The sequence below is a fragment of the Chinchilla lanigera genome, unplaced genomic scaffold (assembly GCF_000276665.1).
Source record: "Chinchilla lanigera isolate Chin_1 unplaced genomic scaffold, ChiLan1.0 scaffold00026, whole genome shotgun sequence".
Lineage (NCBI taxonomy): Eukaryota > Metazoa > Chordata > Mammalia > Rodentia > Chinchillidae > Chinchilla > Chinchilla lanigera.
The window spans coordinates 13532461-13554303 of NW_004955427.1; the positions used below are offsets into that span (position 1 = coordinate 13532461).

General features: G+C 37.5%; 1 protein-coding gene across 1 annotated transcript in view; it reads right to left on the reverse strand.

Moving 5' to 3' along the window:
- Window positions 1-21843, reverse strand: part of Cfap44 (cilia and flagella associated protein 44) — an 86331-nt gene that overhangs the window by 35186 nt on the left and 29302 nt on the right. Inside the window, exons 13-18 of the mRNA XM_013515054.1 lie at window positions 13819-14028; window positions 12533-12643; window positions 6994-7155; window positions 5360-5590; window positions 2916-3061; window positions 1466-1736 (exon numbers count right to left, since the gene is read on the reverse strand). Coding sequence (XP_013370508.1) covers window positions 1466-1736; window positions 2916-3061; window positions 5360-5590; window positions 6994-7155; window positions 12533-12643; window positions 13819-14028 — 1131 coding nt within the window. The remainder of the gene's footprint in view (window positions 1-1465; window positions 1737-2915; window positions 3062-5359; window positions 5591-6993; window positions 7156-12532; window positions 12644-13818; window positions 14029-21843) is intronic.

Below are 21843 nucleotides of genomic sequence, written 5' to 3' on the forward strand. Positions count from 1 at the left end.
GCGTGCTAGCGATCACTCAAAACATACATTTGTTGCATTTTACTTAGTTTTCTGATGGAGGGAGCAACAGCTAAGTCCCTTAATTCTCCAATATCAGTGTGCAGAGATTTGACAGGAAAATTCGGCTAAGTATCTCTTGGCCTCTGCTGTTTCTGATACAGTGGAGACAGATCAAGCCACTTCCAAAACTTTAAAATATATGTCAAAGGATCTCCAGCCAGGCTGCATGTTAGAACCAAGTGGAGAACATTTTATAAGACACTGAGACTTGGACCTCATCTTCAGAGATGCTACTTTAATTGTTCTTAAGAGGAGCTTAGTCACCTGTACTTTCAAGGGCTTCCTAGGGGATTCAAAAGTAAACAAAGACCCTCAGACTTCTGTAGAGCTTAGTTGGTTTTTATGGCTTTTGTTATTCTGATTGTTCCTCATTTTGTCCTCTTAAAAACAGAGTCTGCATCAACGATTTAAGAAATACTGATGCTATCCACAAAAGGGTATTATTATTCTAATTGTGGAATGATTTTTTTCTATTCAGTATAAGTTTCTATACTGAAGGCTAGTACTGGGTAGGAAAATAAAGGTTTTCCTGTTTATATACTTCCCCTTGTGCAGTTGCACTCTTGGAAATAGACCCTTTTTAAATTTTGTCCCATATTCCAACTTTTACTGCTATTAATAGAAATTTTACCGGCTCAAATATTCTCGACAATTTTTGTGTGTTCTTCTGAAGTAGGCTAGCTAGCAAACAGGAAGTCAATGTGTTTTTAGGAACTGTAGCCATGGGTTTTTCTAAATATACTGTACCTCCTTCTTAATCTGTAGGAGCAGTTCTAGTGGTTATTAAACTGACTTTATCCATATAAACCCCTTTACTAACAGAAAATTCCAACTCTGGGACAGGACAAAAGGATGTAATTAGGGTATCTGAACACTCAGTCTTCAATAAAAAGCCAATAATGTATTCTGCCTAAGAACAGAATAATTTATAGTGAATCTTTGATCAAGACTCACATTATCACATTCCAGGCTAAAGCCACTAATATTGTTCAACTGCTTTCAAAAGTACACTTTATAGTATACACCCTATACATGCCTCACGAGTAAACGAATACATAAAATATATACATATATATGTCTGAGAAATATAATGAATTTTGAAAAAAGAAACTTTGATTAAGGAAGTGATAGATACAGAAAAATTGACACAGTCTTTTTTTAATTTTGGGGAACTATATGCCTTTAATAATAAGAGACAATCAGCACCATTAGTATTTTATATAGAAGCACCAGAAAGTCAAAACATAATACTGGTAGGAAGATTAAATTTCAAGGTTAATGTGTTTAAATAGCTGTTAATTTTTAATGGATATGAACACCTTTACATCACTACTTTAAAGTTTATTATCATTGTTGTTACTAAAAATTAGTTAAAAATTAGTTAATTGGTCGATTGGCTACATACCCTGGGAGATGGCACTTTGGCTTTGGTGCCTTTCCTTAACACGAATTCAGAAAAGATGTTGAAAATGAAGATATTACTATCTGCCCCTGCGGTCACCAGGAAGCGGTCATCAAAGCTGGTCGCGATTCTTCTAACACACCCGTAATTGTTGTCGTGCACGTTGAAGTGCCAGTAGTGCTCCAAGCCGGTCAGTGCAAGGTCGTTTGGGTTCAGCACGTACACTCGAATGGCTCCATTTCTCATTCCACAGAACATCATACTTTGGTCAAAGCTATGAAACAAAAGAAAGTAAATGGTTCTTTCAATTGCTCTGAAAATACTGCTTAATTTTAAATGAATGGAAATGACTAAATCTGAAATAGTGAAGGTGTTAACTGAATCATGTACCACCAAAAGTCCTTATGTTCAAAGCCAGGCCTGGTGGCACCTGTCATTCCAGCACTTGAGAAGCTGAGGTAGGAAGATCACTACAAGTTTGAGGTCATCTTGGTGTACATAGTCAGACCCTGTATATATATATAAAACAATTTATATGTTTAGTCCCTAACCCCTAACCCATGTTTAATCCCTAATTTATATATTCAATCCCTAAACCCTCAGAATGTAACTATACTGTGAGAAAAGGCTTTTAAAAGGTGTATAAGTTAAAACAAGAATGTTAAGATGGACTCTATCTTAGTCTGATTCTGGGGTCTTTATAAGAAGTGGAAATTCGGACAGATGGGTAGAGAGAGACACAGAAAGAGACAGAGACAGAGAGAGATAGAGACAGAGAGAGACAGAGACAGAGAGAGACTAGGCATATTGTGCACACACGAAAGACACAGTGAAGACATAGCAAGAAGGCAGATAGCAGCAAGCCAACAAGACAGACCTCAAGAAAGAGAAACCAAACCTGCACTCCTGCCCACACCTTAAACTTAGAACTCTACTCTCCAGACTATAAGCCAGTAAATATCTGCGGCTTAAGCCACCCAGTATATGGTATTGTTATAGCCACCCTAGTAAACTAACACAAAAGAAAAAATCAATCTGAACATTAGAACTAGACTTTTTGATCCTCAGAAGAATGACTGGCATATTTACCTACGTCTCAATTATTAAAGGGCTAATGATTCAATGTGTAATTTCCCTACAGTCTTTGTAATCCTGACATCTCATTACCTGACCATGCAGCAGTCCCCTCCAAAGTAAAAGAAATGACTTAAGACCATATAATTTACTTGTGTAATTAAACAGAAATTCTGACAGAATATCTAATAAGCAGATTTAAATAGAAACCAGTATTTAATTTGATTCTATTTATTTACTCACTTGATTTACTTAACAAAACATCATTTGGGTACCCCTGATTTGGATATATCTTTTAAAATTCACAATGTTCATGATCTATGCAAATGTAGAAACTAATAGAATATAGTTTCTTAAAGCTTTTTAAAATTCTGTTCACCTGAAAGTGATGGTTTGAATGGGATTATCTTCTGTATCTTTAAGAACACGGAAATCAAAAGGTTCATCTTTCTGTGCTTTGAAATCACCGTTCTTATCGTATGGGGGAAATTCACAGTGATATAGAAAACCAGAATCATAGCCACCCTGGAAAAGACAAAAAACACTGAAAGTGGTTCTTGAATACAACATATTCAAGCATGAAAAATTTTTTGTTTGTGTCAAAATTTACAACACAAATTTACTTACATATGATTCTATGTTAATAGATAGGTTTTGTTATTTCTAAAAATATCTCTATGGTCCACTGATATCCAACTATGTAATTATAATAATAAATATTTTAGGATGCTTTGTTTTCCCTTACAAATCAAAATGAGAGATTTGACCTCTGACTACCTACTAAATTCCATTTTATTTCTTCAAGCATTTTTATGAATCAGTAATATTTAATAATAAGTTTTGCAAGTCCTGTTTCCACAGCTGGTTTTCAGTCTGGGGTTAGCACTGTTAATTTTCCAGGAAGGGCTACTTAGCGAAAACATATCCACATAGTGCAAAGACAACAGATCATCTACAGCAAGGCAATGTAGAAAAGCTACATTGCTCTAACTATAACTTGCTTTCTTTATGCATATGGACCAGAGAGTCCTTACTAGAGAAAATAAGTTAAAGAGCAGAACATCTTTATGAAAAATGAGTAAGTAAATAAGAAAGAGAAGGTAACAAAATCATCTTGTCTGAAAATCAAAGTACTGTTTTTACTTTTGACAATGGCGGACTGGATTATTTTAGCCAAGCCTTGCCACTGAGGATAGCTAAAACAATTTTTTAAAACTGTGTTTGCAGGCACTGGGAAGATAGCAAAATAGTAAGAGCCAGAGACAGGGAGAACCAGGAGAAGGAAGAGCCAGAAGACAGGGAGAACCAGGAGAAGGAAGCCTGGCATTCGGCATTGTTTTTCTCTCTGAAGTGACCTTCAAAGTGACAGCCAAGAGGCTAAGAGGCTGAGCAGGGTTATTTGCAGTCTTGGGGACTTATGGAGAGGGAAATCATTTTTAGGGTCCTCCAAGGGAAGGGGCCACTATAAATACACTTCGCACTGGACTTTCCATCCATGTTCAAGGGTGATACACACTAGGTGTGTGAGTAGGAGGAAGGAGAATGGACCTCACAGGAAGTGAAGCCTAATTCTAGGTCATCTCAATCACTGACTGGGTTAAAGTTATCTAGAACTTCTAGCTCATTTCTAGAACTACAAATAAATCTCCATGAGGAAATAGCAATATACTGAGAATCAATGTAGCTCTACAGGTTTTCATATGCACAGTGTAGTGCTCAGTAAAAAAAATAAGACATACTAGGAAACACAAGAAAAATAACTATGATTAATATGTTTAAGGGGCTGGGGATATAGCTCAGTGGCATAAGCACCTGCCTGGCAAGTGCAAGGTCCTGAGTTTGATTCCTGGTACCAAAAAAATAAAAATAAAAAAATATGTTTAAGGAGCTTGAAAGCAACACAGAAAATTTTAGGAACCAATTGGAACCTATAAAAACATAAGTAGTGAAAAAAATAGAAATTCTAGGACCAAAAAATTATAGAAATTAAAATCCAACTGATTAGCTTAACAGCAAATAGACACAGCTGGACAAAAAATCCAAAAGTGGACAGAAGAACTGAGCAGGTATTTATTCAAAGAAAATACACAAATGGGCAATAAACTCATGAAAACATGCTCAGAATGACTGATCACTGAGCAAGTGCAGGCTGAAAGTACAGTGGGATGTGCTTACACTACTTGGGCTGGCTACAATTAAAAACAAAAATAACAAATATTTACAAGGAAATGGAAACTTTGAGACAATTTAAAACATACTGATATTTCTAGATTTCACAAGGTACTCAGCACTGTTGTAGGAATGAGGTGTAAGTATAAGTCTCTGGATAGTGCTGCCATGAAAGTCATTATTTTCAAAATTACAAAACAACAGACTCAGTTAGGTGTGGTAGTGCACGTGTGTAATCCCAGCTACTTGGGAACCTGAGGCAGGATGGTCTTGAATGGGAGACCACTCTGGGCAACTTAGTGAGTCCCATATCAAAGACAGACAGACAGACAGACACACACACACACACACACACACACACACACTCAGCTGGGAAATCCCTTAGCTCTCTGCTCTTCTACCCTTTATCCTTTTCCTTTTTTGACTTGGCTGGGACGTGTGTTTGTCATAAATGACAATGGGTATATAGGCATCTAAAAGAAATGTGAAGATGATATCAAAGCAAATGTAACTCACATTCACTTATCAAAACTCACAACTTCAACGGTAGTTAATACTTAACATATAAATAAAAAGGTAAGAATGTGATGATAAATAACAACTATAAATTAGATTGAAATACAGCTAAGGTTATAGTTTTACAACTTTACTTACCAATGAAACCCAAAACTTTTCTGGCTCAGAGTAGAAGCCACAGAGGATGGGAGAAGGGGTCGGGGGAAAGAAAAGCTCAGGTAACGGCTCCTCTTCTTCCTCTTCCTCTTCCTCCTGGAGTTCTTTTTCTCCATCTTCTCCCATCTCTTCTATTAGTTTCCTCCTCCTTGCTTCTCTTTCCTTTGCCTTCAACTCCTTTTGTTTTTCTCTCCTTTCAATTTCCATTGATCTCTTTTAAAAAAGACACTGAGATACAAAACTGCGTTCATTTATATCACTCACAATGATAACAAAGACAACAGAAGGAAGACAGAAAATCTAGAAAATCTCATAGCTCTGATGTAAAAAAAATAACATTCAAAAATGATTACTATTTGGGGAACATACTTTTTATCATTAACATTCAAATCTGTTTTACTCACTGGTTTTATAGAAATTGTCATTCTTTCTTGAGACTTTTTTTTTTTGGTTTTTCTCTGGTACCGGGAACTGAACTCACGACCTTGCGCTTGCCAGGCAGGCGCTTTTGCCGCTGAGCTAAATCCCCAGCCCCTTTGAGACTTTAAATAGTTTTTAATCTCAGAGCTTGTCACTGTCAACCTAGGAACTCAGTGGCCTGAAATTGCCCATGAGGGGAGTTGTTTCTTAGTAATACAATGATTAAGAGTCTCATTGTCTATCAACTGTCCATTGTAAAAGACCCCAACACTAATATTCCACCCTTCTGTCTTGGACCTTTCCTTTGTTTACCCCTCAGAATTATCTTCCAGATTGACAGGAGGCTGGCTTTTGAGGAGCCCCATTTCCTGAGTGCAGACTCCTGCCATGTCCCTCCATGATTGCTTCCCTTTATTTCACAGTCCCTTCATCTCCCAAAAAAACCTGGAAATTCTCCCAACTCTGCCTTCCCTCAGGATGTTCTCCCAGCCTTCATTACTACTAGCCTTTGCATTTAATCCTTTAAAAATTCTTTCTATTCTCTAAGTATTAACTGTCAGTCACTTCCATGCAATCGTATGTGATCTCTTCCCATACCTGTGTCAGGATTGCCTAACCCCTCCTGTGCACATCTGCACCTCCCATTCACTGGTGATTCCTAACTGTTATGGTTTGTGTCTGCATGTCCCCTCAAAGCCTCATGCAGTCATGGGGTGGTTTCTAGAGTTATGATTGATTCGTGGTCCAATGCTGGGATTATGGGTGTGAGTGCTACACCACAGTGGGGCAGGTAGTTTGCATACAGTGTAAGGGAGGGAAAGAGGCTGCTTGCCCCTACTCCTCCCCTTGTGCTCTTGCTGCTTTTACTGTTTTCCACCGCCATGAACTGCTACCCTCTGCCATGTGCCACTCTGCCTTGGAGCCAGCTGAGTATGAACTGAAACCTCCAAAGACTGTGAGCTAAATAAACCTTTCCTTCCTTCCTTAATTTTGGGCATCAGGTATTTTGTCTCAGCAATGAGAGCTAAGTAACCAAGACACTAACACAGTCAGCTCCTTTCCCCCAGATTATAAGGTCCCTAAGGGCAGGTTCTGCTTTATTCTTCCTGGTATTTTCCCAGCACCTCGTACAGGAATTTTTATATTATAATGGAAGAAAAAATATTAGAAGATAATTTTTCAAGATTATTCCATACCACAATCTTAGATTTGACACTTGAGAAATGGAAATATCTTAGGGGCATGTCATTGATTTCATAGGAGAGTACACTGTAATTGTCCACTTCTTCGTTAATGGGTGGATATGGAGCCTGAAGAATATAGCCATTTTCACAGATAATCAGTAAAGTACTTTCAGGCTAAAAAGGAAAGATTAAACATATCATCAGTATTTAGGCAAATTTGTATGAGCATAACTTAAAACTTATAAATCAGGAAAAATATAATTGATATGCATTGTAACCATTCTTAAAAGATACTTAATTCTTCATTGGTTATTGTTAGTAAGTCTAATTATTCCTAATGACATCATTTTAGTAGAAATTATTAATTAAACCAGGGAAGAGCAAATAAAGGAGGGAGAGGTAAGTAAGGAAATGGAGTCAGTCGGTGGGAATAGTCAATCCTTTTGAGAGAGCTGGCTGAGAAGAGATAGTACAGTAGGTGGAAGAGAAAATAGATGAAAGAATTTATTTTTTGTAAGTGGGAGAGGCTATATACTTCAGTACTGATGGGAGTTATCCAGCAAAAAGAATGAGGTTAATTTATATGGCAGAAACAAAAACTAAAGAGAAATACTGAAAAAAAAAAGAGGGAAGGAGTAGAATTCAAAGGACTAGAGACAGAATTGCTGACAAGCAGGAAAGGAGAAAAGTCCTCTGTTGTAAAAGAAAGAGGAGGAGGGCTGGGGATTTAGCTCAGCGGCAAAGCGCCTGCCTGGCAAGCGCAAGGTCATGAGTTCGGTTCCCGGTACCGGAGAAAAACCAAAAAAAAAAAAAAGAGGAGGAGTAGGTGCCAAGGAAAACAAAATTTCTGTCTGCTAGTGGGAAGACGAAGAAGCTTCTTGGGAGGGCCTCTGGTTTTTCTATGAAGCAATGCCAACAGGGAAGGAACCGATGAGGAAGAGGAAGAAGAGAAATGTATGAAGAAAGATTATCAGTCTTGTCACTCTCACATCCGCAAAAACGATCCAGCGCAGGCATGGCATAGACGCACCAAGTCATTTAACTCACCCCTTGACTGTCTTCCTACTTCTGATTTATTTGGTTGGTTTGCGTTTTGTATTTTTTTTCCTTTTTTTTTTTTTAACATGTAATTTTCTATAGAGCATCTTTAATTAGTGGCTTCTTGTGCTAATTTAGGGTTAGGGTTAGTTCACTCTTCCATATGTAACTTAAGTTTCATGATACTTCATTTCCATAATGTTAGGAATTGAATGTTCATGTTCCTGTCAATTTATTTGTTGATAGCATTTGAAGGTGGCACCTTTGGGGAATTATTGCGAGGGTAGAGAATGAATGGGATTGACAGTCTTGTAAGGGAATGAAGAGAACAACCTTTGCTTTTGCTATGAAGATATAAAAGACTGACATCTACATCCCAGGAAGCATGTCCTGACCAGACACCAGTGCCTTATCTGGACTCCCTAACCTTCATATTGTGAGAAATAAAAGTCTGTTGCTTAAGATACCCAGTGTATGGCCTTCTGTTACAGCACCCTGAACTAAGATAAGTAAGGATCAGCAGTGCCCTGATCGTCCTTATTTCTGTATCTTTTCTGCATACCTGTCTGGCAAAATTGCATCCCCAAATATCCCCACCTAATTTGCATCTGTCTGCAGTGATCAACTAGGGCTGCTGGACAGTCATATGTCAAGGAATAGTTTTTCCTCCATAAGATAATGATTCAAACGGCCTCCACACAATCCATAGATGGCTCAGCAATCCTACGACACTGTTTTTACCTGGTTTACCTCTACCAATCAGCTGGCCAGAGATTCTGGGAATCCCTCCAGCCTTGTCCCTCTCCAGGTCTCAGTGCTGTGTCTCTGCTGAGCTCGGGTTCAAGTACCATCATCTACCCATCCAAAGCACAATCTCTACTTTCTGTCAGCAAGACACACTGCTCTCTAGAATTCTATGCCCACAAACATACGCTTCAATAATGAAAGAAAAATTACAGAGGAGCAAAAACTGTGAGAGCTTGCCAACAGCTGGCTTGCAATCAAAGAGCACCTAAAGAATGTGACACAGGGAGAAGGAAGTTTTCAGAAGCAAGAAAGAATTAATAGCAAAGAAAGTGGTACATGAGTGGATAGACTTACTGAATATTAATTGAATATATGTTGTCATATTTATATCTTTTAAACTTCATAGTTATTTTTATTTTTAAAACATACAATTGAATGTCACTCCAGAAGGAAAATAAAGGAATTACACTAAGACGTTTGTATTGTCTGGTAGGTGGGTAACGATATATCAAAATTTTCCTGGGTAAAAGACACATGTTAAAATGTAAAATAATCATTAAAAGAATAAAAAGAGATATATAATTTATAAACTAATAGAAGGAAGAGTGTAATAATTTTTCTAAGTCAGTGTAAAGAAGACATAAGAAAAGGTGGAACAAAAAAAGAAAGCACAAAATAAAATGGTAGATTTAATCTAAATCATAGTGCATAATATCATTACTAAAAAATGAATGAAATGCTTGAGATAAAAGAGAATATTATTAGATTGAATATTTTAAAAATATTTATAACTGGGTGTGGTGGTGCACACCTGTAATTCAAGCTCTTGGGAGGCTCAGGCAGGAGGATTGCCATGAGTTTGAGGCCAGCCTGGACTATATCATGAGTTCATGGCCAGTCTAGACTACACAGCTATACGCTGTCTCAAAAAAAAATTAAAATTACACAAAGTAAAATAGTTATATATCTGAAACACAAACTTTGCTTCATAATAATAAAAGGCTCAATTCAGCAGAAAATTAACAATTTATACAGTAAGCCCCTGACTTATGAACATTTGAAAAGCAAACTTTCGCAGACACAAACAGACCTTGCACTAAGAACTTTCTTGGAGATGAACAAATCACAGAAGTAGCTCACATGTCTGCCAGACATTGTCACACTTGTGGACTTACTATATAGTGGCATAGTGTACAGTAGTGCAGTACAGTGCGGTACTACATTTGTGTGTGTGTGTGTTTGGCTTTCTTTTTTTTTTTTTGGTTTTTTTCCGGTACCGGGAACCGAACTCACGACCTTGCACTTGTCAGGCAGGTGCTTTTGCCGCTGAGCTAAATCCCCAGCCCCGTGTTTGGCTTTCTTATGCTTTACGTTGTATATCTGTGCCAACGGAGTATAAGACTCAGTTTGTCAGACTTACAAACAAGTCCAACTTAGGAACATTCTCTGGAATAGAACTCGTTTGCAAGTATTTATGTGTACTAATAGCATGATTTCAAATATATTAACCAAAAAGTGACAAAAACATGAGGGAAAATAAGCAAGAAAATATTTTTTAAACATCTCTCTCAGTAATAATTAGAAAAATAAAAACATTACTGATAATTACCCATATAATTTAAAAAATTTTAAATGAGCTAATAAATGCAAACATGCACACAATCTTAAGAACATATATATTTTTCAAGCATAAGAACATTTATAAAATTTTTCTCAAATAACTTCTGAGGATTAAAATAATATATTATTTATTTTCTTACTAAAATGTGCTTGAGCTAGATGCTAACAACTAGAAATTCCCTATGTTCTGAAATTTAGAAACATACTTTTGAATAGTCCATAAGTCAAAGAAGAAGTTAAATGAAAGAAAATATTTCGAACTGAATAATAATGAAAATACTATATTATGAAAACTGTACAGCTAATGTTTACATAGTTTTAGAAAGGCACATATAAAGAAGAATAATCATTTTTTAAAATATAAATGTTCATGAAGTTAGAGAGAAAATAACAAAAAAACCTCTTAAAGTAGATATAAGAAAATGATTAAAAGAGCACAATTTAATGAAATACAAAACAAAGCTCTAAAGAAAAAGTGGGACAACCTTTAGAAGATTTAATCATAAAGCAAAAGTTGGGAGGGAAAAGAGAGTACACAAATAATCAATGTAAAAGATGACAAGGCACATCACTACAGATCCTGTGACATTAAGGATATTATTAAAATTACAAACAATACATTTGAAAATTCAAAAGATGTTCCCTCAGAGCAGTAGCGTGACACAGCAGAGCACTGGCCTGCTCCCACCCCTGGACGTTAGTGTGCCATACCACGGCATGTGTACAACTCACCCCAGATGTTACAACACCACGCACCTTTCACCAAATTCTAATTGGCTACATCTTATGCAATTAGACCAAACTGACATTAGCTTAGAGTGTGCATACCATTCTATGTCATTTTATCATATGTAACTGTGATGGAAATCAAGACACAAAGTTCTCTCATTGCTACGAAGATCTCCTTCCAACCTCCCCTTAACAGTCACACCCACTCTCTACCTGCCCCACCCCATCCCTAACCCCTGGCAAAAGTTGCTTTGTCTTTTCACTTTGTGTGTAGGGAAATGATTGAGAGATGCATATAATATCATAGAGTGTGCTATAAACATGCATGCTTCACACAGAGCGCCTCTGCAGTTATCTTTCCCTTCATTGGAACCTCCTGCACCCACCTCTTCTACGACTTCCTGCACCCTGCTGGTTTCTCAGAATTAAAATGCAATAATATAAAATAATAACTCATCACAGTTCTCCCCTTTATTGTCTGTTTTTCTTTTTTCCTGTGGTTCTGGGACTGAAAGCAGGGCCACCTGTGTGCTAGGCTAGTGTTCTACCACTGAGATAGATTCCCAACCTCTTTTCCCTTTCTTGATAGTTCCGTGCTTATCCTCACAACACAAACTGTTTATACTGCTGAGATTTTAGTCACCAGTTCCCCTGTGAAACCTTTTATTGTTCAGTGCTAAAGCTTTTAAACATGTGTATACATAAATGTTTGTACTTGAACAAACACTGTTATTTCTGCTTAGCAAATCTACCGGTGTCTAGCAAAGATGGCAAAAATAAGTATTTGTTGATTAATTTTTAAAGGACTTTTTCAGACAATACTAACATATTTTATGGCCCTTTTGTTCACAGAGCTGCAAGTGGATTTCAAATGTTTCCCCAGTAATCCCGCCAGTACTATATTTCTATAAGTATTATTATCTGGGCACTCAAAGCACATTTAGATGAATTATCCTATGTTCACATCTTGTAAATTAGAGCTGTTAATGAGATTAATAATCAACACTTAACTATTAATTGTCAGGAAATAGGCCATGGAAAGTTAGGACAGAGGTGGCTCAGGAGTAGAAGAGATAAAGAGGTAAAAGGTGAGGGAAATTACACTCAGGTCTTAGAATTGAGCTTTTGATTGTCAGACAGACTGACTGATGGATCCACGTCAAAGCATTCTGACATGCAGAGCATTCGGCTGAAAGTCACCTTGTGCTTTGAGAGGGGATGGTGGCCAATGAGTCAGTGTCTGGAAGAGAAAGCAGGTGGGAGGATAGCACAGAGCTCCAAGTGTCACCATGTTCCTGGCCCCCACTGGAGGACCAAGGAGTGGGGTTATAAATCCCACCTGTTCTTCACTAGCTATAAGATCCCTTCACTACACTGTGATTGAGGCGAAGCTTGAAGACAGATAACGATGACTTACATGAGAGAGTGTGGACCATATCAACTGGCAAACAGGCCCGGGAGTTTTAATATAACCAATTGGCTTACAATCTTTATCCACTTCAAAGAAAAAGACAGTGTGATCTTTACTCTGAGAAAAGAGAGACACATGCATCAAATGCATATTACAATGAAATCTGGTTTACAGCACAAAAGAATATGTAATGGCATATTCAATGATCATATAGCCAAGATTATTTTGAAAACATGATTTCAATTATTTACTTCATTTTCCCTGCATGTCTCAGTATGTGGTTCTGAAAATGTAATTACAATACTTGCATGTAAATTCTTTGTACATAAATTAATTCACCAAAAAATCCCACAAAGTATATTTGCATCTTCATGCATAAAACATTTACACTTTCTCTTAACTTATAGCAGTTCTTTTGCAGGGTGGGTAGGAAGCGCTTTTTTTGTACCAGGAATCAAACCCTGGACTTTGCTCTTGCCAGGTAGGTGCTGTGCCACTGAGCTACATCCCCAGCCCAGTTGGTTTGTTTTCATTTTTGTTTTTTGTAGTGTGAGGATTAAACCTCAGCTTTATACAAGCTAGGCAATTGCTCTACCATAGATCCACACTCTCTAGCCTATGATACTTCTATTTAAGAACATAAATGTGTAAGCAGGTATGGTGGCTTACGCCTGTAACCCCAGCACTGTGGGAGGCTGAGCAGGATCACAAGCTTGAGCCCAGCCTGAGCAACTAAGCGGCTTAGTGAAACCTTGTCTCAAAATAAAAATTAAAAAGGGATAGTGATGCAGTTCAGTGGCAAGGCCCTCCAGTACCCCCTACCCACACACAAAAAGCAAGTTATAAAATGCGGACTTAATAAATTTACAACGATTGTTAGTTGAAATTTTCTATTTATTTAAAGAAAGCATTAGCACTGGGCGAAGTGGCACATGACTGTAATCCCAGCACTTGGGAGGCTGAGGCAGGAGGATTGTGGTGATTTTGAGACCAGCCTGGGCTACAAAGTGAGCTCAAGGCCAGCCTGAACTGCATAGTGAGACTCTGTCTCAAAAAGACAAAATAAATAAATAAAATAAAATAAGCATTAGAACTCAATGTGTAAGAGTAATTTTAAATGTTAGACACAGACCACTTTGAAAGAATATGAGCACAACAAAAGCAAAATACAAATATTTATATTCTTAGAAAATTACTTTCAGGAGACAAGGTGCAGTCAAGTAGCTAGGCTTATATAAGGCAAGGTTAACCATAAAATTTCACAAGCAACAAGAGAGAAATCTTCAGCTTACCCCTGTTGCGAGAATTTCTCCATCACGGTCATAAGCTAAAGCAGTGACTCGGGCAGTGTGGGGCTTGAAAACCTGTCTAAAATAAATATCAGCATCCAAAATTTTCTTCCGTCCTGTAAAAATTGTGAGCCCTTTTGGATCATAGAGTTCAAGAATTCGAACAACACCATCTTCAAATCCTACAACAATTTGTGCTCCAGAGTAGTTTACCTTGAAATAAAATGAATAGGATCTGAGTTGAGTTGACTTAGGAAGTGTGCCACATAACAGAGATGTTTCATTCAGACTTGATTAATTAACACTGGTTGTTCCTTGACAACACTTTAGACCACTTTGTGGTGACCTCCATAAATTTCATTTTTTTTATTTTAAAGATAAAAAACCAAAAACATATTAGCAGACACACAGACATTTCCAAAATAACACAAAAACAATACAAGCAATACAGAATTTTAGACAAGGTGATAGGAAGTTAACAATGGTGGCTGTATTACGTATTGATATCTTCAAATTGGTTACTTAGATAAACAAATATAAGCATGTAAGATTGATCAAACAATTAAACATTAACTGTTCCTTTCAATAAAGTAATAGAAATCAGTAGTACAACTATCTTAGCTATTCTGTGTATACATATATACATGTTTTTCCCTTCTTTCTTTCTTTTCTCTTTTCCTTCATCCCAGTTGTTCTTTCCTTTTGAGCGGTTTCTTTGCCTTTCACAATATCTATTGTATCTTTTGGATTTGATTTACTCTTTCAGGTTCTTACACTAGTGAGATAGTATTTTTGAATCACTAATGGTCACAAGCAGGGTAAACAATGGCAATTCAAATTCAGTGAGCAAAGTGTCTACCTACCATGTGCCAGGCACCTATCACCAGCAATTCAGCAGTGAACTTAAACAGATACACAGCATTTCGTGTCTCCTATCATCACACAAAAGAGTTTGAAATAGTAACTAAAGAAAAGAAACATATTCTTTGAGAAGACATAACATAGAATGCTGACCTACATTGAGGGCTTGCCTAAGAAAGATACAGTAGAGCTGAGATCAGAAGAATGCACGGGAATTAACCAGGAAGAGAAAGGTGAGACAAGGTATAGAGAAGATAGAGCTTGTACAAAAGTCTCATGTCAGCAAAGAACACAACTCAGGGAAAAGTTAGTTTGACTACAGCAGAATAATGTTTCCACAGGAGTGTGGGAGGGAAGATGGCAGGCACCAGATCATGAGACGGGTGACCAGACACATTAAGGGTAGTCTTTATCCAAACAGTAGCGGGAAGCTATCAAAGTGATTATAGAAAGCAACTGCACAGGAAAGGGAGTGACGTGATCTCTCTATCTCCCTATTTTTAAAGTGTCATCTTCTCACAATGTGAAAAATAGATGTGAGATGGTCTAGATAGGATGCAGAGGGCTTTTTGAAAGACATTTTAAGAGCTGGCTCCTAAGTCTGACACTAACCCAGCCCCCAGGCAGGAGGTCCTGTTTCCATAACACCAGGCAAGCTTGGAGAGGGTTGGCAGCCCCAAGGAGAAACAAGGGACCGTAACGCTACCCCCAGTTACTGTAAGCTGCAAATATAGTGCAGGGTTTTACTGTGAGTGTGACTCCTTCCACATAGAAGGCTAGAGTTAGAAAAGAAATTCAATGCAGCATCTTCAAAGCTTAGAAATTATATAATCAGAAGCCATTTTGGAAAGGAGTTTATTGTTTAAGGTTTAGTTACTTCAGGAATCATAAATCACAAAACAACTACACTTCAGGGTCTCTGGGTTCAACCTACCATAGTGACTGGGTGGAGACAGCCACAAGAGATTTGGCTGTACAGAAGGAGGGGGCTAGTTGCAGATTTTCCTGAGAAGTTCTAGCAGTGACAAGCTCAGGTTGTAAAGGACATGGTGGCTCCACCCTCTGTGATGAGAAGCCAGGCCAGTCATGGGGTTTTCTGAGGGAGCTGGATCTGAAGGTGCTGATATCAGCCTAATGGATCCTTGGACCCCCTGCTGCCTTCAACCAGCACAAGGCTCAGTGTTTGTTTGCTTTTCCCATCTGCCAATGTGATCATCAATACGCCTTGGCTCGGACAGCTGCGGCATCCTGGGATGTACAGCCAGAGAGGCCTCTGGAGCAAGGCAGGCAGCTCATGAGCTCACAGGATATGAAACTAGTCAGAGATAGCAGTGACTTGGGACATGCAGAAGCCTGCAAACCTTAAGAGCTGTTGGAGTGAATATAGCCTGAAGGCAGACATCACACCATTGACCGACCCTGCCTAGCAGGAAAGGCCAGGCAGGACCGCATTCACATGGCAAAAGGTGGGTGTGGAAACAAAACAGGCCCTCAGTGTGATGCACTACCCACGACGCAAGTTTGATAGATTCCAGCACCACAGGCTGTCAAAGGACACCACTCACCAAACACATGGAGAAATTTTTTGGACTATTTTTTTTTCCTCTCTTCTGTGGGTTGTTTGTATTTGTTTCTTTTTTCCCTATCTCTTATTCTTTGTCTTTATATTTTTTTCTTATTTCTCTTTTCTTTTACTTGTCTGTCCTTTTCTGTTACTTTTACCTAATTCTATTAACTTTCTTTTATGCTTTAATTGAATTTTAATCTCATCTTTCTCTCCTCCTTTTCATCTTCATTTTCTTTCCTTTTCAAATTTTACTGCTTTCATTTTCTCTGTCCCTTACCTCCTCCATTTTTATTACTATTAAAATTTATTACTTTTTAGCGAGTTAGTTGACTATGCTATTATTTCTGAATTTTTTTCTACTGTAAACAGTGGTATAGCTGTTGCTTTTAGTAGATATTTTCTGAATGTCAATATTTGGTTTGTCTTTACATTATTATTGCTGATCTCTTTTCTATTGTTAAGATGGTATAGTTGTAGCTATTATTGATTCTTACAGCATGTTAATAACCAATTTGTCTTTGATTTTTTTTTTTTTTTTTTGTAGTACTGGGGATTGAACTCATGACCTTGCACTTGCCAGGCAGGTGCTTATGCCACTGAGCTATATCCCCAGCCCCTGTCTTTGATTTTATTACTATTGCTGACTTCTAGTATTAATGGTGGCATAGTTGTTGCTTTTAATTGGTTTTTCCTGTACACTATTATCTGGTTTGGTTTTGTGTCATCAATATTACTGCCATTTGTTTTCTATTATCTGAGTGGTGCTGAAAATCAAGCCCCAAGAAGAAGGTTAGATATTCAGAACACCCTCAAACACTATGCTGAATAGGTTGAAGAGCGGTCTAAACACCCAAACATAATCCAATCCAGAGACACATTTTAAGAAGACAGACTCTAACTAAAGTGATCTCTGCAGCAGTAACAGAGTTTTTCTACCCTAGCTAACCATCACCACAGTGTAACAATAGAAGCATGAAAAAGTAAGACAAAAGATACCCCCAAAAAACCTAATTCCCCAAAAGCTGATCTCACAGACACTGAAGTAGAAGAAGCTATATGCAAAGAACTCAAAAACCAAGTTGGCCAAATGTCTGAAGAGATTTTTTAAAAAGAAACATATAAGCAAATGCATGTGATGTTTAACAAGCTCAAAGAGGATTTAATTAAACAGATAAAGGATTTTTTCTAATAAAATGTTTGACAGTCTTAAAGATGAAACAAACAATAATTGAGTTAAAAAGTCAATACATGAGTTACTACTTTGGTAAAGAATTAGAAAATGTGAAAGCAAGTAGAAATAGACAATATGAAAAATTAATTGGAAGTCATGGGTAGCAGACTTGACCAATGTGAGGACAAAGTGTCAGGACAAGGTGGATGTAGTTGATCATAAATTCAATGATGCCCTAAAATTTATGTGACACCATGCAAGCTGGATCCAACAGCTGCTAGGTGCCTCAAAAAACAATTAACTTCAGAACTACAGTAATAAACAAAAATTAGAAGATAACTCAAAATGTATAAAATTTATTCACTGAAACTACAGCAGAGAAATTTCCAAGTCTAGGGAAAGAATTCACTATTCAAGTATAACAGGTATACAGAACCCTAAATAGACATAACAGAAAAGAACCTCTTCACAACACATCAGAATCGAAAGTCCAGAAATTCAACAAAAGGAATACTAAAAGCTGTTAAGAGGAAAATGGCAGGTATCCATAAGTGTGTGACCCTCAAAATAACTACAGATTTCTCAGTGCAAACTTTAAAGGCCAGGAGAGCACAAAAATAAAGTTTTTCAAGCCCTAAAAGAAAATAATTGTCAGCCCAGGCTTTTATATCCTGCAAAATTAGCCTTCAAAATTTACAAAGAAGTACAAAATTTTTACAATGAAGAAGTCTTAAATAAGTCCATGACCAGTAACCCAGAATTGCAGAAAATACTTAAACAAATCCTAAACAGAGACAGGAAGCCCACCAGCACCAAGAAGGCATAGAGAGAAAAAAATCAAAGGAATCAGCATTGGAAAATAATGCAAAAACAATACTCAATAAACAACTTACAATAATAATTCTTAATGTCAGTGGTCTCAACTCCCCAATCAAAAGATACAAATTTGCAGATTGGATTTTTAAAACAGTAACCATATATTGCCTACAGGACATATACCTCATCCAAAAGGAAGTATATAAACTAAAAATGAGCAAATGGAAAATGACACTACACTCAACCAGAGCTTGAAAATAGCAAGGGCAGCTATCTTATTTTTAGACACAGCAACATATAAGCCACAATGATTAGAAGAGACAAAGATAACCATCACATACTGGTAAAGGGAACAATTTTTTTTTTTTTATATTTCAACAGGGAAATATAACAAATGTAAATATTAAAATGTACATATCTGTGCATCCAATGTCGGCATACCCAATTTCATAAAACAAAAACTACTGAATTTATTCTTTCCATGCCAGGAATTGAACTCACACCCTCGTGCTTACCAAGCAGGCGCTGTGCCACTGAGCTATATCCCCAGCCCAAACTACTGGATTTAAAAGGAAATATAGCCACCAATACAATCACAGTGGAACACTTTGATTCCCCACTCTCACAATTATTTAAATCAGGCCAAAAAATGTTTTAAAAGTAAACAAAGAAACAACAGAGTTAAATCGTACCACTGAACAAATCAATTTATTGATATCTACAGATATCTACAGAATACACATTTTCCTCAACAACACCTGAAACCTTTTCCAAAACTGACCATATCGTAGGCCATAAAGCATGCTCAAATAAATGGAAAAGAACTGAAATAATCCCCTGCACACTACTGAATCATGTCAAAATGAAGCCAGAGATCAACAGCAAAAGAAGCCACAGAAATTATGCATTGAATAATCAATGGATCACAGAAGAAATCAGGAGAGAAACCAAAAGTATTCCTAGAATCCAATGACAAAAGCGTAACATAGCAAAACCTTTGGGACACAATGAAATCATCTTTAAGAGGAAAGTTTACAGCTGTAAGTGCAGAGCAATCCCAAATGATGATGCACCTCAAGGTCCTTAAAAGACAAGACAATCCGAACTTGAGACTGATGGAAGGAATGGAAGTACAAAGATCAGAACGGAAATTAATGAAACTGAAACTAAAAAAAAAAATACAAAGAGTCAAGGAATCAAAGAGTTAGTTCACTGGAAGGGCAGGAAAGGGACGTGGAGATAGGAGGAGAGGCAGGAGCAAGGGGAAGAGAAGGAGAAATAAAAGGGGTAAAGATGCTGTGTGTATATGGATGCATTTTAAACTTAGGTCTTGCAAACATATACCAATAAAAAGATGAGAAAAAAGAGATGGCTTCTATAGTCCAAGGTCACTTGATCTGAGGTAGTACAGTGGAGCAAAGGAATGCAGACATATTTTAGCGAGATAAAATGACTATTTGGTGATGCCTGGATAAAAAGGGTGAGGCAGAGGGAAGTGTCAGGGATGACTGATAATGGAATTATTGAGGCAGAACACTAGAAGTAAGGGGTGTGTGTGTGTGTGTGTCTGTGTGTGTGGTTTCTTGTGGCTATTGTTGTTTTAGAGAGAGACAGACAGATGGATAGGTGTGAGCAGAAGATCCTGAATTTAGTCTTAGACATACTGACTTTGAGGTCTCCTTGAGATCTCAAAATGAAAATGACATATTGTCTGCAGCTTACAGGGAAAGTCTGAGCTAGAGTTGTACACCTAGTAATGTCTGAATTAATAAATCCTCTATCTTGGAGGTTATTCCAGGGAAAGGCAAAACCTGAGGCACCCTTTAGAGCACAGACACCATCCTTGAGGCCAGTAATTTATGAGCATTTTAGGAATAAGAAAACTGTACTCCATCCAATTCTGACTGCATATTGCCCATTCAACAAACATTTACTAACTGTATAAGGGTACAAGTACCTGTACATTTGCACTCTAAGTGCAAAGAATATAGCATGGTTGTCATCATTTTAAAAAGTAGTCTGGTAGGAAAGACAGACAATAAAGCAAGTAATTTTAGTGTGTTGTGGTAAGTGCTTAAGAGAAATGTACACAGCCTTCTGAGGAAAACCCACCAAGAAATGAGGACCTAACTCTATTTGAGGGTGGTTCACAGAGGGCTATATAGAGGTGATGTTTGACCTGAGCTAAGTTATAAAAAATGCAGTGGGATGCTCCAGAAAAGCAATGGGGTGCAAAAGTGTGATGATTACTTGGGTATAAGTCTAAAAAAGGAAGTGGTCTATGAACATCACACAACCATCTGGAGAAATGATTCAATAACATGGGCCATGGACTTCAAATAATAAGTATAACGAGTTTAGGGTAAAGAGTGTCCAGCTCTGCCAATCCAAATGCTTTATCATTCCTACTTATTCTAGCCTCATCGTGCTGGTTCTGTTCCCTGACCTAAGTTCTTTTTCTGGTCTTGCTCCCATCATGAAATTCTCCTCCATTTCTGTCATATCTATATCTACTTCGTGCCCAAAACCTTTTCTTAAAAAATAAGCATTAAATATTCCCTCAAATGTCACCAAGGCACTGAAAAATTTGACTACAAATTCTTTGACACGCTTCCCACAGGGATGGCATTTAAAGTCCCCTCTTTCTGAATCTGGATGGGGCTTTTGACCATGTGAGTACTTCAGCCAATCAAGGATGGTAAAAATGATACTTTGACTCCTGAGGATAAGTCATAAAAGCACATGAGCTTCTGCCGTGTTCGTTAGAATACTGACTCTTAAACCCTTCAGCTGCTATGTAATGTGTGTGGCTGCCATGCTGGGATAAAGCTCAGTCCATATGGAGAGGCTCTTAGGTCAACATTCCTGTTACAGTCCCCACTTAGTCCAGCCTTCAAATCACCCAACCCGGAAGGGCCAGCCTTGTGACCAAGCAGTCTCCAAATTACACCAGGCCAATTCAAGTCATCCTTCCTCAGGCCTCGACACTCTGAAGCAAAGAAAATCCATCCCTGCTGGCACCTGTGTGGATTTCCTATCCAAAGAGAAAGTGAGCAAAATAACACTAACTGTTATTTTATGACACTGTACTTTGGGATAGTTTATGACAGAGTAGGTAAATGGAATAACTCCTTGCTCCTGTCTAATTTTCCCCATTACTATTATTATTATTGAACACATTTTACTTATAATTTGGTTAATTGTCTGTCTCTGCCTCCATCCTACTAAAGTGCAAGGTCCACAGAGGCAAATATGTTTGTATTTCTGTTCAATGCATTAGTCCCCAAAACTACAGGAAAGCCCAGCATATTGTAAACAAACTGGAAATAATAATAGAATGAATGAAACCAGAGACCTATCAGTCATATACACACTAAGTTTACTAGGCAATTACTTCGCAGTGTGGAAATATTGCTAATCTGCAGTTGGCATAAAAAAGAAAATTTTCCTGAAAAGTATGACCAAACTCATAACATAATGAGGTTACATGATTTTTAGTACATTCAGAATGAAATAAGCTAACTTAAATGTTTTATTCTCTAAAATTCTTTTTTTATTTTAAAAAGAATTTAAAAAACAATAAAAATGATACAGAATTTCAAAACAAGATGAC